The sequence below is a fragment of the Ostrinia nubilalis genome, chromosome 3, assembly GCF_963855985.1.
Source record: "Ostrinia nubilalis chromosome 3, ilOstNubi1.1, whole genome shotgun sequence".
Classification (NCBI taxonomy): domain Eukaryota; kingdom Metazoa; phylum Arthropoda; class Insecta; order Lepidoptera; family Crambidae; genus Ostrinia; species Ostrinia nubilalis.
The window spans coordinates 1,863,795-1,880,218 of record NC_087090.1 but is presented as its reverse complement, the minus strand read 5'-3'; the positions used below and the strand labels follow the sequence as shown (position 1 = coordinate 1,880,218).

General features: G+C 40.5%; 2 protein-coding genes across 2 annotated transcripts; both read right to left on the bottom strand.

Moving 5' to 3' along the window:
• Positions 1–599: 599 nt before the first annotated feature.
• On the bottom strand, positions 600–5,504 carry LOC135088119 (uncharacterized). Its single transcript, XM_063983002.1, has 6 exons — positions 5,279–5,504; positions 4,498–4,638; positions 3,959–4,082; positions 3,332–3,513; positions 1,330–1,431; positions 600–740 (listed from the first exon to the last, which is right to left on the bottom strand). The coding sequence occupies exons 1-6, from the start codon at positions 5,502–5,504 to the stop codon at positions 604–606; spliced, it is 912 nt and encodes a 303-aa protein (XP_063839072.1). The 3' UTR covers positions 600–603.
• Positions 5,505–7,977: 2,473 nt separating this feature from the next.
• Positions 7,978–13,425, bottom strand: LOC135088118 (uncharacterized). Its single transcript, XM_063983001.1, has 6 exons — positions 13,200–13,425; positions 12,415–12,630; positions 11,948–12,038; positions 11,223–11,404; positions 9,844–9,945; positions 7,978–8,119 (listed from the first exon to the last, which is right to left on the bottom strand). The coding sequence occupies exons 1-6, from the start codon at positions 13,423–13,425 to the stop codon at positions 7,983–7,985; spliced, it is 954 nt and encodes a 317-aa protein (XP_063839071.1). The 3' UTR covers positions 7,978–7,982.
• Between the last annotated feature and the right edge of the window lie 2,999 nt (positions 13,426–16,424).

The window sequence follows — 16,424 nt, the reverse complement described above, 5'->3', positions numbered from 1 at the left end:
CATTCATGCTCGTTCAGAATGCATAGTATTCGTTTGAGCGGTCACAAAAGTACTTTTGTAGTTTTTGTGGTTCATTCAGGTTTTAGGGGAACTTGACTCTCTACAATTGCTTTCTGTTGTCACCAGCTCTAAGATGTCTTGATGTTGGGCCAGTGTTCATTAAACGGTGTTATTACAAAACAAGAATAAATAAAATGACTGTGTGTGTGTCATTATACAATAATTTAAGAGCTGGTCGCGTAATTTTTTTTTTTTAAAGATACTTAAGTAGATTCGTTGAGACAAAAAAGGTATACAGATTTATTACCTTATTGAACTCTATAAAACAAACACAGTTTGACACTTATCTAAACCTAACTGCATCCCTGATTGAACAAACATTGAAGCAGCTAACCACCAATGCCTTTGTCGCTTAGAAAACTATGAGAATGCAATGAAAATATCATTTTTGCAATAATGAAGTTTATTTTACATTTCGAGCCAAAAAGTAACCCGCCACCAAAAAAAAATAGTACCCAAAAATTTTGAATCAAAAGTTTGGACGAGTTGGATATAAATCCAAGGTCCATTCTAAAGAAGTATGAGAAAATAAGCTGCAATGTCCTACTGCACTGTTGCTGTAACGAATTGACCACCCATCAGGTTACAGGCATTCACATTCCTCTTGATCCTGATGTACCCTGATTCTCCCCATCCAAGGCCCCATGAGTTCTTGATGATCCAGTACGGCCTGCCTCCCTCTGAAAATCAAGAAACACCTTTAGCAATAACATTGAAGAGGTAAACATAAAATACAGTAGCAAATATTCTGTGTGCTTACCATAAGTTTATACTAGGTGTAATCACAGTTGCGTAAAAAATATATGAAAGCTGTCAAGAACTACTTTATAGATTTTGACACACTCACTAGCGATGACGAAAATGTATTATACTCATGATAAAGTTACTACTGTTATACTCGTATTGTCGTTGAAGTTTAATTGAATGTTGAGTAATGATGTGATAATGTATGAGTGTGTATCCAATAGTCATGTAGGTGTTGTTTTACCTCGAAACTATTAAGAGAAAGAAAGAAAGAAACATTTATTGCCATGGACATCACAAAAGACATAAGAGGATATTGCGAATATTCTATGCTTGCAAAAGCTTATAGAGAGGATAATAAGCGATCATCATCATCATCTCAGCCATAGGGCGTCCACTGCTGAACATAGACCTCAGCAAAGCTTTCCATGTTGCCCGGTTGGTAGCGGCCTGTGTCCAGCGCCTTCATCCTAGCTTTATGATGTGTGTATTAAGCCATAATAAGTTGTAAGCAGAATTGAATACCTGAGCCATAACCGACTAGAAGCACAGCATGGTTGACTTGGGCTTGGGGGCACATTTCCAATAATCCCCCGTGGTAGTTCTGCCAGCTGTCAACTGCGACCGCTAGAAACAATATCTATTAATTAATAACATTCGTTCGTTTCAGCCGAAAGACGTCCACTGCTGGACAAATTCCTCCCCCAAGGTTTTCCACAAAGACCGGTCCACCCTGATGTGGTTGGTCATACTTAAGTTAGAAAATTAAATAGATCAAACTATTTTTTCCAATAAGAAACTTTAGGAGAACACGTCATTCGAAAAAACGCAAGATCCCGGCGGATTTATTTCATTAGAATTATATCGGGCTTAGTGTGTAGTAGGGTGGAGCGAAAATTTTTTTTTCAGATATCTGTAATGTAATAGTCAAAATTTTGTGCCTTTAGGGCTTAAATGAAGTCATGCAAAATATTAATCAATTCGGTTTAGAGTAACTGCCTCCGCATCGACACTGAATTTATAAAAAAAGTTGGTTTTAGACCTCACTTAGGCGCCACATATCTGTGCAATATTTAAATAAAAATACTATTTTTTTATCACAAATCGTTTACTGATATGCTATATTTTCAATGTAAAATACACAAAAAAGCCAGGCTTTGGGTTTATAATTTTAATAAGGGCGTGAGAGAGCGCAAGAAGAGATTTTTTCTGGCCCTTTTCACGACTCGCGTCTTTGTCAGATAGTCTACTGGAAAAGCTCTGGAAACATTTGTGAGAAACTGCCTATCTATAAATTTGAACAAATTGAAGGACAAATGTGATCAGAAATGGCCAATTATTCAGATAATTGGCCATTTCTGATCAAGCAATCCGCCGAAGCAATTTTATGCAAGTTCTGCTGATCAGTACTCAGGTACTGATCAGCAGAACTTGCATAAAATTGCTTCGGCGGTAATTAGGCGTATTCTCACAAAATCTCGCAATAATTTCTCCTGGTGAATTGTAACATGCCCGTTAGATCACACGAGCGTACCGAATACTACGTTTGTATTGTAGAAACTTAAAATCCAATAGAAATTTTGATACCTCTGGCTACTATTGTGGTTAAAGTCTATGCTTCTTCCTGGTTTTTGATTAAGACAAAACCATCATGCAAAGATGGCACCCGTCATCTGTTTAAAATTATTATGGCCTCGAGATGCCTGTCAGATACCCTATGAAAGATTAAAGAACTAGTTACCCGGAGAAAAAGCTATTACGAGTATAGCCTGATAGCAGTCTTCTTACGATGTCAGAGAGCTGGCCGCTCGTCGCATACTAAAGTCACACAGTACGAGTCACCCTTCAATACCTAGAATTTTTTAAGTACTAGTGATACACTTTAATGCTATTTTATATATTTATTTAATTTACTTAACCAAACAGCCGCTTTTGAGATATTTATTTGACTTAGAAATTCAGCACATTGTCAAATCTGGTGGTGAGAGCAAACCTTTGTTTTAAGGATTCTCTACCTCACTCAAGCTGTTGAGGGACCTGTGAAGATTACGATCAAAGATTCTATTTCTCACTGCATCCAGAAAGTCACTAAAAAGGTGCAATAAAAGTCAAGTTGGAATCGCGAAACGTGATGCCTAAATTTTGATCAAAAAAGGATTTTCAAGCATAATAATTAAAGTAATTTATCTAATTCTTGTATGTATTTCTTGTTATATTGCCTTAGTAAATATCTAATCTATAAATTATCTGTCATTTAATACCTTCTTACTAATAAATAGAGCGCAATATTTCACCTTAGACGACTTTCAACTTTAAATAAAATTTTAAAATTTTGAAGTCACTGCGGAGGCAGAAGATATTCATTAAATGAGATAAAAAAATACAGTTATTTATACTTTCATATAAGGCACAAATCCCACCCTATTAGAACTTCGAAACTAAAAAAAAATTTTTTCCCATACAACCGTGCTCCACCCTAGTGTGTAGCCTGCATAAACTTTACACAAAATAAACTTCTTTAATGTACCAATGGAGAGAGGTCCAACACTCGCGAGGGTTTCCTTGAGTTCCTCCTCCGATCGGAAGTCGAACTGGCGGCAGGAGGTGACCCTGACTACGGCCCTGCTGGCGTCGTACTTGCAGTAGCCCTGCGAATTCTGGTAGCTGTAGTCCTGTTCTCCCATGATGCCGCCGGTATTCGCTAATTCGCTGTGAAATGTTCATAGTTAGGCCCTGTTTGCACCGAGGCAGAGCGGAGCAGAGCAGAGAAGTATTTTGAATAACCAATCAGATTTCTTTATTTCTGCTTCTCTGCTCCGCTTCGGTGGAAATGGATCGCGCGTAGAAGAGAGAAGTGTAGCGCGGACTCATTTTTCTATAGAATTTGACAGGGGCGGCGGCGCGGAGCTGTGCGGAGCGGAGCAAAGCGACGCTGTGCGGAGTGTTTTTCTTTCATAGATAGCAATAGACTGCCAGCTGACTCACAGCTCACACATCTCCTCTCGTCTCCGCTCTTCTCCGCTTCGCTTTGGTGGAAATAGTCTGCCAATTCCAACGCACATCTCCGCCCCGCTCCGCCTTGCTGGACACCGGACCAAACTCTCGGATAGCGAGTTATTTATGTAAAGTAAGAAACATATTTTGAAAATCTCACTCAAGAGCATTTGACATCCATCCCCCTTGGCAACCGAAGGTGCTTTGGGTACAATCCACCACTTGTTGTTCAGATAAATCTAACAGTTGGTTGTGGACAATCGCGTACTGACTTTCGACGGCACCTGAGAGACAAAAAAATATTAATAGCAAAATTGGAAATGACTAATATTATAAAATGCGAATAAAGGAAAACTAACGACTAACCTACTCTACATAAAAAGGTTCATCTTCATGAGAAACTCATAGAAACATACATAAAAAGTAGTTTTATAGTAACAACTAGCTTTCCGCCCGCGGCTTCGCCCGCGTGGAATTTTGTCTGTCACAGAAAAACTTTATCGCGCGCGTCCCTGTTTCAAAAACCGGGATAAAAACTATCCTATGTTCTTTCCCGGGACTCAAACTATCTCTATGCCAAATTTCATCAAAATCGGTTGCGAGGTTTAAGCGGGAAAGCGTAACAGACAGACAGACAGACAGAGTTACTTTCGCATTTATAATATTAGTTGGGATGACCCAATTACCACCTATACTTACCAACAGCACTGAAAGCCCAGCAGGAGCCGCAAGTCATCTGGCTCTTGACTGGAGTGACCTTGTTCAGCGCGCGCCAGTCGTGCGACTCAGGCGCAGACACGCGGCTCGCGTTGTTAGACCTCCAATACTGGCATCTAACCTCTGCACCGACGTTACCGTAGCCGTGTAGCGTGAAATAAACTCCTCTTTGGTCAAGTCCGTGAATTCGTTGATGCCTGAAAAGTGGGGGATTTCATAGAGACTGCTGTATTTGTACTAATAAATTATTGCACTTTACTATTTCATTATGGATAGAGCGGGATCACCAAAGGATCCAACATAATGTCAAATTATCTTCACAATCTAAGTAACAGACTACTATCGATGGGGACGGTTAATGGGTTATGTGGGACTCTCCCCGCCTGCTCACGAAAGGCGGGGCCTACCCACTAAACACGACGGTGTCCACCGGAGCCCAGAGAAACAGAGCCGCGAGTTATTGTTTTATCTTGGAAATTTGTCCGCAGCTCCGCCTCAGGATAGAGGCTCGTTCATGAGGGAACCTCTCTGGCTTCGAGGGGAACCCCAATCCCCTCCTTCAGTTGTTTTTATAGAGGTTTTCTCCTCGTAGCCCTGATAGAACAGGACCTCCGACCCGCCGTAGCGTATTGTCTGTTCCGTGCTGCTGCTCTGTCAGCTCTGCTGATCAGAGAAGTTCTGAGAATGGCCATCCAAAGAACCGACCTGGGCAAACAAAAAATAGGAATGTTTACACAAATTTTAATATTGTGGATGTTCTTACCAAAAACTGCATCATCCACCTGATTCTGTTCGTTGAGCTTTTCCAAGTTTTTCTTGAATATTTCGAATCTGGCTTGCTTCTCTGCTTCGCTGCTGTAAACCTTATTGTACGTCTGCATGAATTCTTCGAAGTAGCTCGGGGCCTCGTTAACAGAATAAAACACTTTTTGAGGAGCCGAGGAGACCAAAGCCCCCACGCAACACAGGAGAACTACCAAAGGGAACATTTTCAACTATTCACCGACCAACTATGCCGTTGGAAAGATTTGTACCCGTTTATATACTTGAACTACTTCATGCGCAGAATTTTTAGCAATAAAATTTATTATTAAATGTTTATCAGTACACATATTTTGACTTAACAGTGGAAATAGTTAAAATATATTTGATTACACGTGTAATTATAGGGATGATATCGTAGTCATGGCTGAGACCGTGGAGGATCTAAGCACGATGCTCGATAGCCTCAGTAGAGCCTCTCAATAAGTGGGTCTTAAAATGAACATGGACAAGACAAAAATTATGTCAAATGCCCGTATTGTACCCACTCCTCTAAAGGTTGGAGACACTAGTTACACTCTGAAGTTGTTGACAATTATGTATACCTGGGACAAACAGTCCAGTTAGGTAGGTCCTACTTCGAGAAAGAGGTCAATCGTCGAATCCAACTCGGCTGGGCAGCGTTCGGGAAGCTTCGCGATTTTCTTACGTCCGAAATACCGCAGTGTCTCAAGACAAAAGTCTATGACCAGTGTGTGTTGCCAGTGATGGTATACGGATCTGAGACGGCGTCGCTTACTATGGGCCTCATAAGAAGGCTCAAGGTCACCCAAAGGGCGATGGAGCGTGCTTGGCTTTTCCCTGCGTGATCGAATCAGAAATGAGGAAATCCGCAGGAGGACCAAAGTGACCGACACAGCCCGCTGATCTATACTAATATTATAAAGTGTTCAGATTCAGAATGCATAGTATTCATTTGAGCGGTCACAAAATTACTTTTGTAGTTTTTGTGGTTCATTCAGGTTTTAGAGGGACTAATGTTGACCAGCTCTTTCTAGTGCATCATTTTTTGAAGACGGTTATAATTATATTGTTAAATTTAATTTATTTCATGCTTTTTCATGTAAGTGCAAATAATCTTCCCTTTTATATACAGTTTAGGTACTTTAAATATGGGGTGCGATGCTGAGGGACCTCCTCGTGGTGCACCCTGGGCAACGTCCACGTGGCCCATTCACGCGGGCGGCTAACTTCTCACCTGCGCGGCAGGTCTCATTAACTCGGCGGGCCTGTCGGGCAACCTGTAAGCTGGGGGCCATCGAGGCAATAGCCCGGGCAGATGCAGGGGACATCTTTAAAAACCTCCACAGGTGGGGGCTGACGGGGCATTTGCCCGGGCCCATTCTTTGGAGGGCCGCTCTCGGTACTTCTCTGATCAGCAGAGCTGACTGAGCAGCGGCATGGAGCAGACCGTAACGCTACGGCGGGCCGGGGGTCCTGTTGTACCAGGGCCGCGAGGAGAAAACCTCTATAAAAAACAACTGGAGAAGGGCCCCTGGGGGTTCCCTCCAAGCCAAAGAGGCTCGCTCGTGAGCAAGCCTCTAGCCTGAGGCGGAGCTGCGGACGATTGTCCAACTAAGACAATAACTCGCGGCTCCATTTCTTTGGGCTCTGGTGGAAACCGTCGGGTTTAAGTGGGTAGGCCCCGCCTTTAGTGGGTAGGCGAGGAGAGTCCCACGTAACCCACTGGCCGTCCCCACCGACCAGTATATGCGCAAACCATTTACCGACGTAAAAAAAAGGTACTTTAAATATCGGCAACAAAAAGTAGGATCATCAAACTCCTAAGCTATGAAGTTTTACATTCCATCATCAGCTCACCTTAATAACCTTAAATAATACAATTGTTGGTCCATACGTACCTAAAATATTCAAACAATTATCCTCCCACTCCTAAGCGTGTGGATTTGAACGTTCCATCCTAATGCAAACACTTAATTACCTACTTTAGAAATTATCATTTCAGCTATAGGACGTCCACTGCTGAGCATAGGCCTCCTCCAATGATTTCTACAATGGCCGGTTGGTGGCGGCCTGCATCCAGCGCTTTCCTGCTACCTTTATGAGGTCGTCGGTGCATCTAGTGGGCGTCGTCCTACGCTGTGCTTTCCGGTATGTGGCCTCTACTCTAGAACCTTGCTGCCCCATCGGCCGTCAGTTCTGCGTACTATGAGCTCTGCCCATTGCCACTTCAGCTTGCTAATCCGTCGGTCTATGTCAGTGACTTTAGTTCGTTTGCGGATCTCCTCATTTCTGATTCGATCTCGTAAAGAAACACCAAGCATAGTCCTCTTCATAGCACGCTGTGCAACTTTAAGCTTATTTAAGGCCTATATTGAGAGGCCACTACTATTAGAAATTATACATAGACATCATTAACTAGCGGCCGCCCGCGTTTTATTTTTTTTAGCATTACATTAAAGCTGTTATTATATGTATGTTTGTTTACAATTACCACCAATGCATTTTTCGCTAAGGGAATGCATTAAAAATAAAAACAGGAAATACAGGAAATAAAATGTTTATTTTCGAAAACCAAAAAAAAACCCGCCACCAAAAAAATATTACCCAAGAATTTTGAATCAAAAATTGGTATAGGTTATATCCAAGCTTCTTTCCTAAAGAAGTCTGAGAAGTCCAATGTCCTACTGCACTGTTGCTGTAACGAATTGACCACCCATCAAGTTACAGGCATTCACGTTTCTCTTGATCCTAATGAAGCCTGATTCTCCCCATCCAGTGCCCCATGAGTTCTTGATGATCCAGAACGGCCTGCCTCCCTCTGAAAATCAAGAAACACTTTTCATAAAATAGATTCTTATGAGGTACATCAATTACAGAAGCCCATATTCTGTTATTCGTAATCGTAATACGGCCGATGGGGCAGCAAGGTGGAGGCCGCGTAACGGAAACCGTCCACCCACAAGGTGGACCGACGACATCATAAAGGTAGCAAGAAGGCGCTGGACTTAGGCCGCTACCAATCGATCAACATGGAAATCATTGGGGGAGGCCTATGTTCAGCAGTGGACGTCCTATGACTGAAATGATGATGATGAATCGTAATACGCACGAGTTTCGTATTATTAGTCAAGCTGGTACCAGGCCTGTTCATCTCCGCGAGTTTACATCGAAAACAAAACACGCACGATTGCCCCCTACAAGAGTACTATTCGACAAGGCCTCACATACGAGCGAACATTGACTCACGCACGCGTATTCTTGTGTATGATGGAAAAAAATAAAGAAAATGGTGTACTAAATACTGTGCAGTATTTAACTGCCTAAATAATAATAAAAATACAGAATGTACTTTTTTAAGTTGCCTGAAGACACTGAGAGGTAAATAAGTAGTTAATATTATTCATGATAATTCATGCTAAATCATGTATTTCCTCCGCCATTTTCTGCAGATTGGCACCTCACGTCACATCATTTTACCGAAGTCAGCCCTATAGCTTCGGCGCAGTACCGATCACTGACGTTTGTCAACAAAACTTCTGACAAACTTGCTTGACTCTTGAGACAAGCTAAATTACACCATATTGTTAATGACATTGAGCATACATTTTTTTAAATACCTTCGCGAAGTAAAACTTCTGTACGTAGTACTTATTATTATTCTGTGCTGGTACTAGGAGTTTAATTGAATATTATGAAAAGATGTGGGTTTGTATTTAAACTGAAGTCCCGTTGCGTGGGCATCGTTTGGCGAAAAGGTGGCACTGCCACTAGGGATTGCAATCCGGTCCGGCGGATCCGGTAATCCGGCGGATCCGGTGTGTTTTTGGACCTACCGGATCCGGTGAGTCGGCGCCGGATCCGGTGGCGGATTTGGTAAAGCAAAAAATACGCGAACATGAACTGGGAAAGTCGAGCGCGCGCGCATTTGCCATTTTATTGTTTCTTAGGAGTCAGATTGTTTCTTAAAAAGAACTGAAGTTGAATTTATAAGTACAATTTTAAAAGACTGTTTTGTTGATTTAAGTCTGTGTAGATTATTAATAAGAGTGTCATAGTATTATTAATTAAGTACTTTCAGATACTTACATACAGAAATAAGTGAGAGTCAGACTGATTAGAATAGAATAGAATAGAAAACTTTTTATTTGCAAGAAAGGTATACAAGCAGGCAATTACTAACTTTATTATTTAGAATTTTCATAATTTTATTAGTACAAATAGTACTTACCAAAAATTACAATTAATACCGAAAAATATAAATAAAAATGACTTTATTTTCCATAAATACGTATTTTATTTTTCTTTTTATGTACTATTATCAAAACTAAAAATCACTAAATACTAAACCAAGTAACTATGCAATCCGGCCGGATCCGCCGGTTAGCGTCAATCCGGTGAAATCCGGCCGGATTGAAAATGATACCGGATTGCAATCCCTAACTGCCACTGGTTTATAGTAATACATGTTTCTTTATTTCCTTCTTCTTACTATTTATAGGTACCTAAATCTGTATGAATAAAAATTACTATGGAATTGTATACCTGAGCCATAACCGACTAGAAGCACAGCATGGTTGACTGATTGGGAGCACATTTCTAATATTCCCCCGCGGTAGTTCTGCCAGTTGTTGTCAGCTGCGACCGCTAGAAACAATATTGATTAATTAGTAATATACATCTTTGTATATGTTACAGGAAATGTATGAATTCTAGGAATTGTATACTATTCCTAGGAAATGTATACAATTCCGAAGCTGTTTAGGAAATGTATAAAATATTGCTTCAGAGATTTTTTAATACGCACATATCCTAGGAAATGTATACTTTTCCTAGGAATTTTATAGAATTCCAATATTGTATTAGGAAATGTATAAAACTAAGCGGCACAAGCGCGGTCGCGTGATCGGGTGCCCCTCGGTACGCCTAAAATTTCATTTAGTCAAACCAAATGTGGCCAATGGGCCGATAGGTACTTTTTTTAAATCACAATTATTATTGTTTAGCCTGACAGTTGTTTTCGCACTATTAAAGTACTTTGGCCGAAAAAAATATTTGCCTAAAATTTATTGGCATACCTTTCTTTCGGCATCACGCATATTACGCTGAAGTATTGGAAATCCCTAATTTTAACTTCTCTTTTTATTAAACTATTATTGGCATGAAGGTTTTAGTACTCCTGTAGCTGGATAACAAAGTCTCGGTTAGGTTAGGTTAGACTTGCGACCTTACACATACACAGCTATTGCGGCGCGATAGTGCCATTTAAGTTTCGGAGAAAAAAAGTGGAGTAATAAAAATAATTTTGTGTAAAAAATTTTAGGCTTAAAATTTGTGTGCCATAGTCAACTAGGCGTACAAAAAATTTGGCGGTTCGATAGATACCCCGCGTAATCGGATGATGCAATATCCTCCCCTCGTACCGCATGTCCACGCGTATTCATTGAAATCTTAATTACTTTTCCGATTGCTGTTTAGGAAATGTGTAAATTTCCTAGGAAATGTGTCTAATATAATTTACATCACACATTTCCGGGTGATTTTAGGACTTATACACAATTCCTAGGAATTGTATACAATGACGGATTTCATACATTTCCTGTAACATATACATATACATCCAGCTATAAAACCCGTTTTTCACCACCACAGAAGAATGAGGTATGGAGCGAACACCGCTCCACTAGACATCCCTGTAACAGTTCGGGAGTATTGATTAGATGAGCGAGCTCCTTTTTATTCTTTTTGCCCTCTTTGTCATTTTCGCTCGACTCTATGTTATGGTTCGACCAAACCAACGCGTGCAGCCCGTGTGCGTAATGGTGATGGCGATGGCGATACTACTGATTTTTACTAATCACCGAACCGATGTAGTCGAACCTTTAGTGTGTAGACTGCCTAAAATTTAAACATCTTTAATGTACCAATAGAGATCGGTCCAACACTCGCGAGTGTCTCCTTAAGTTCCTCCTCCGACATGAAGTGGAACTGGCGGCAGGTGGTGACCCTGGTTACGGCCCTGCTGGCGTCGTACTTGCAGAAGCCCTGCGCATTCTGGTAGCTGTAGTCCTGTTCTCGCATGATGCCACCGGTATTCGCTAATTCACTGTGAAATATTCATAGGTATTTACTATACTATCGCGAAGGTCTGAGGCTACGGCCGGATACTCGCGACACCCCCACTCGGGAGATGATGGAACGCCGTTTCTTAGTGGGTATACCCCGTCCTTTTCAGGACAGAGCAGCGTCCTTTTCAGGGAGCCGGGAGTCCCACCCTGTCCCCTGGCAGTGATAACGATGCGCAAAGCATTTCTTTGGCAAAAAAAATATTTTACTATATACGGTTATTTGTAAAACACCGGTAACCTCGCAGGATAGATAGTTGACATCAAAACCAACAAATTAGCTTTTAAATTAGCTGTTTGTATTATACTAAACTAAATATAAAAAAATTCCGAATTAGAGCGTCACATTTTGTTATTTAATGAGACATAGACTTACAAATGACACAAATTCACGATAGTTTTTAGTTATGTAAAAAAACGAGTACAATTTTAGTTAAACTCTCGGTTAGTGAGTTCTTAAATGTAAAGGAATATAAGAAAGGGAATCTTACTAAAGAGCATTTGATATCCATCCCCCTTGGCACCCCAAGCTCTTTTTGGTACAATCCAATATTTGTTGTTCAGATAAATCTAACAGTTGGTTGTGGACAATTGCGTGCTGACTTTCGACGGCACCTGAGAGACAAAAAATTAAAAAAAACATTAGAAACAACATTATTATTATTTAAAAATATTATGATTAAAAGGTTACTTTTTTATCAAATAATTAAATTAATTAGATATTTAGTTTAATTATTTAGATATTCAGGGACCTTTCTTTTTGTCGTATGAACACACAAGGGTGAGTTTGAAATTTGAATTCCAAATTCGAAAGAATCGGTTTTTTTAGGGACAACGGGATATTAATTTATGAATGAATTATAGATCCTACAAAAACAGCTCCTGCAAAACACAGGACAAGTGTTCTTTTAGATACATGTAGGTATCTCTTTTCGAATTCTGTATAAGAGTATAGCCAAAACTACACGCATTTAAAAGTAATTGGACTTACCAACAGCACTGAAAGCCCAGCAGGAGCCGCAAGTCATCTGGTTCTTGACTGGAGTGACCTTGTTCAGCGCGCGCCAGTCGTGCGACTCAGGCGCAGACACGCGGCTCGCGTTGTCAAACCTTTCAAGCCTGCATGCATACTCTGCACCCACGTTGACGTAGCCAGTGTAGTATGTAAGAAACTCCTCTGGGGTCAAATCCGTGAACTCGTTGATGCCTAAAAAGATAATGTTTCCACCAAAATTAAAAAAGAGCAAACATTTTCAAAAAACCGTACCTAATGCTGTATTTGTAATATGCATGGATAGAGCGGGAACACTAGGCGACCCAACATATTATTATGCAATGTTAAATCATCTGCTCAATATCTACTCTCCCACCATCTCTTTTCCTTTGTGCACCGATGGGGCAGAAAGGTTCTGGAATGGAGGCCGCGTACCGGAAAACGCAGCGTGGGACGTCCACCTACAAGGTGGACCGACGACATCGTAAAGGTAGCAGGGAAGCGCTGGACGCAGGCCGCTACCAATCGATCAGCATGGAAAGCATTGGGGGAGGCCTATGTTCAGCAGTGGACGTCCTATGGCTGAAATGATGATCTCTTTTCCACTACTGCTATTCTTAAAACTAGGATCTACAGTTCGGTCTACAATTAAATCTAACCATTGAAGGTTCAATAGTCGTAGCTCACCGTCTTGGAACCTGCAGCGAATTTAATCACAAGAATTGGATGTCAATTTATAGTAACGGGATGTCCAATTGGAATGCTAATATTAATGTTCTTACCAAAAACTGCATCGTCCATCTGATTCTGTTCGTTGAGCTTTTCCAAGTTTTTCTTGAATATTTCGAATCTGGCTTGCTTCTCTGCTTCGCTGCTGTAAACCTTATTGTACGTTTGCATGAAATCTTCGAAGTAGCTCGGGGCCTCGTTAACAGAATAAAACACTTTTTGAGGAGCCGAGGAGACCAAAGCCCCCAGGCAACACAGGAGAACTACCAAAGGGAACATTTTTAATTGTTCAACTATGCCGTTGAAAAAATTTGTACCCGTTTATATACTTGAACCACTTCATGCGCAGAATTTTTAGCAATAAAATGTATTATAAAATGTTTATCTGTACACATATTTGACTTTACAGTGGAAATAGTTAAAATATATTTGATTACACGTGTAATTTAGGGTCTTGGTGATAGCTGCACCTCATAATTAAATGTTACTGAGATAGAGTTCAGGAAATGGAGTTCACCATCAGCACATCAAGAAACCACGATCAAAAACCAAAATCGCATAATCGATAGTAGGAAGTAAGTAACTCGATTTTGAAACACCGACTGAAGCTACATTATTCTTGAGTGACATAGGCTTTAACTTCCTGTGAGTAGTAGTAGTGAGTAGAACGAAAATATCGTGGACGAAGCCGCTGTCAAAAGCTAGTATTTAATAAATTATTAATCGTCGTTTCAGCCAAATGACGTCCACTGCTTGACAAAGGCCTCCCCCAAAGATTTCTACAACGACTGGTCCAAGGGGCGATGGAGCGTGCTATGCTCGGAGTTTCCCTGCGTGATCGAGTCAGAAATGAGGAAATCCGCAGGAGGACCAAAGTGACCGACATAGCCCGCAGATGTATAGAAATTATAAAGAGGAAAGATTTGTTGTATCTTTTTTTTGTATGATTGTATTGAATAGGATCGTCAGATAGTCTAGCTAGAGCCTCAGAATTCAATTGGCTACCTACTTTTTAATACGAATCAATCATCCTTCAGAAGGAGGCAGCGGAGTGTAAGCGGGAGAACGATCCTCTCGCCCCATCGCTCCGCAGGCGAAAGAGAAACGGGTGGAGAAGGCGGTTGTACGACCGTTCTACTCTCCCCCCAGGTGGCGGCCAGCAGACCGGGGGTGCGGGGGCACCCTTGCCACCTCCGTCTGACGGGAACGGCTTGGCGTTTCGGGCCATTCCCGTCGGCCCCCCACGAGGGGGTGTGTTGCCGGTGGTGTCGTGGAAGTCTAAGGCTACGGCCACATACTCGCGACACCAGACGCAGACAGCAGACGCGCATGACGGAACGCCGAGGAGGTTTTAGTAGGTATAAATACACCCTGTCATTTTCAGGACGGAGTAACGCCCATTTTAGGGCACCGGGAGTCCAACACACCACCCTGTCCCCCGGCAGTAGTGACGGTGCGCAAAGTATTTCCTCCGCGACAAAAAAAGGGGTATGAAAGTTTGTCTGAAAGTATTGTCATTTTAAAGATAAAAGCTTGAAACTTATTCTTTAAGCTGTTGATTAAATATTAATAATTAAACATTCATGCTTAATTATTAATATTTAATCAACAGAATCCATACTATGCATGTTGATTTGAGCGATCACAAAAGTACCTTTGTAGTTTTTGTGGTTTATTCAGGTTTTATGGGAACTTAACTTCTACTATTATTGCTTTCTGTTTTCCTTAAACGGTATTATTACATTGCTTTTTACTTAGTCTACACCCTATAAGGACCTCATAAAGGTAAGCAGGAAGGTGCTGAATGCAGGCCGCTACCAACCGGTCGTTATGAAAATCATTGGGGTAGGCCTATGTTTCAGCAGTGAACGTCTATGGCTGAAATGACGTTAAAAATTATCCATTAATTGTATTTAATGCCTGCTGCATGAGCAGTCCTAGTTTAACTATTACGAGAAAAACTCATTTTTGCAGTTTTCATCTAGTTACTTAGTTGCTATTCAAGTAGCCATGAGAGTAAAATAATACTGAATACATAGGCTTGTGATACCTTTTTAGAATTTCAATTTACCAAGGAAGTTTTTAAGGTAATGGACACGATGGGCTTCCTACATTTTTTTACACGATGGCTTTTCAAAGTGCAAGTCAATGAATTATTTCCTTCTTTTCTGAGTATAATCCTTTCCTTTTCAATGCTTCTTTTAGTTATATTAATAGATTGTAGTCATAGTAATCTCTTATACATGGATGATTGTGTTATACCTACTTTTTTATTATGCTTAGTGGAATTACTGCTTTCAAAACGTGAATTAGAACTGGCCCCATAGCAGACATTTTCCTCTTCGACATCTAAAGGTCTTTTGAAATATATATTGGTTATGGCTATTGGAGCGGGTACCACTTTCCATACATTGGTGCCCATCATCCTTTCTTTTATTTTTCAAAATACTTTTAAACTAGTTAGTTGACTTTTATCTTTTATTTTAATAGCCCAAATATCCCTTATGAAAAGAAAAAAATTAGATTGAAAAATATCCTCATTTGTAAAAATGGCATGAGAAAAAGTGATCGCAGGTGGCAATTTTTTAAAAATGGAATGTACGGAATGGACGGTCACTACCCATATTTTACAGGGTTATCCATTGTATTTGGGACACCCTGTATAAGGAGTTTGTTGTCCAAAGAGAGTCGCGAGTTCCTTCCTAGCATACAGTATAGGCTGTTGTACTTCAGCTGAAGCTCCTGCTTTTTACATTTGATGTGGTGCCTCCAGGATAGTCTAGGATCAATGTGTAAGCCAAGATATCTAACATGGTCACTGTGAGTACATTGGCCAGTCTCCTCTTTTCAGGGTGAATGTCACCTGCACAGATTTAGCAGCACTAGCCTCGATTTTCCATTTTTGAAGCCATTCGTTTACTTTGTTAAGGCTCTTCTGTAAGTTCTCTGATGCCAGTTCTGAATCTCTATTAGCATTTAATATAGGTACTTATATAAATGAGGATATCAAATAAAATACCTGTAGTATAATATTACTTTACCTAATTACATAGGACAAAGTTTGTAACTTATGCAATCCTAACATATTATTTTGTTTATAAATAACCACCAGTGCATTTTTCACTTCTAAAACTATGAAAATGCAATAAAAATAAAAGATACAGGAAATCAAATATTTATTTTCGAAAACCAAAATAACCCGCCACCAAAAAAATATTTCCCAAGAATTTTGAGTCAAAAATTAGTTCCAAGCTACTTTCCTAAAGAAGTGTGAGAAG

What these genes read in the sequence shown, in the direction of transcription:
- LOC135088119 (XM_063983002.1), bottom strand. Translation starts at nt 5,504, where the DNA reads ATGTTCCCTTTGGTAGTTCTCCTGTGTTGCGTGGGGGCTTTGGTCTCC. An exon ending in TGGATGTCAAATGCTCTTGA is followed by an intron (nt 3,514 to 3,958) that starts GTGAGATTTTCA and finishes AACATTTCACAG; the next exon opens with CGAATTAGCGAATACCGGCG. An exon ending in TCTAGTCGGTTATGGCTCAG is followed by an intron (nt 741 to 1,329) that starts GTATTCAATTCT and finishes CTTGATTTTCAG; the next exon opens with AGGGAGGCAGGCCGTACTGG.
- LOC135088118 (XM_063983001.1), bottom strand. Translation starts at nt 13,425, where the DNA reads ATGTTCCCTTTGGTAGTTCTCCTGTGTTGCCTGGGGGCTTTGGTCTCC. An exon ending in TGTACCAAAAAGAGCTTGGG is followed by an intron (nt 11,405 to 11,947) that starts GTGCCAAGGGGG and finishes AATATTTCACAG; the next exon opens with TGAATTAGCGAATACCGGTG. An exon ending in TGTTGGACCGATCTCTATTG is followed by an intron (nt 9,946 to 11,222) that starts GTACATTAAAGA and finishes TATTGTTTCTAG; the next exon opens with CGGTCGCAGCTGACAACAAC.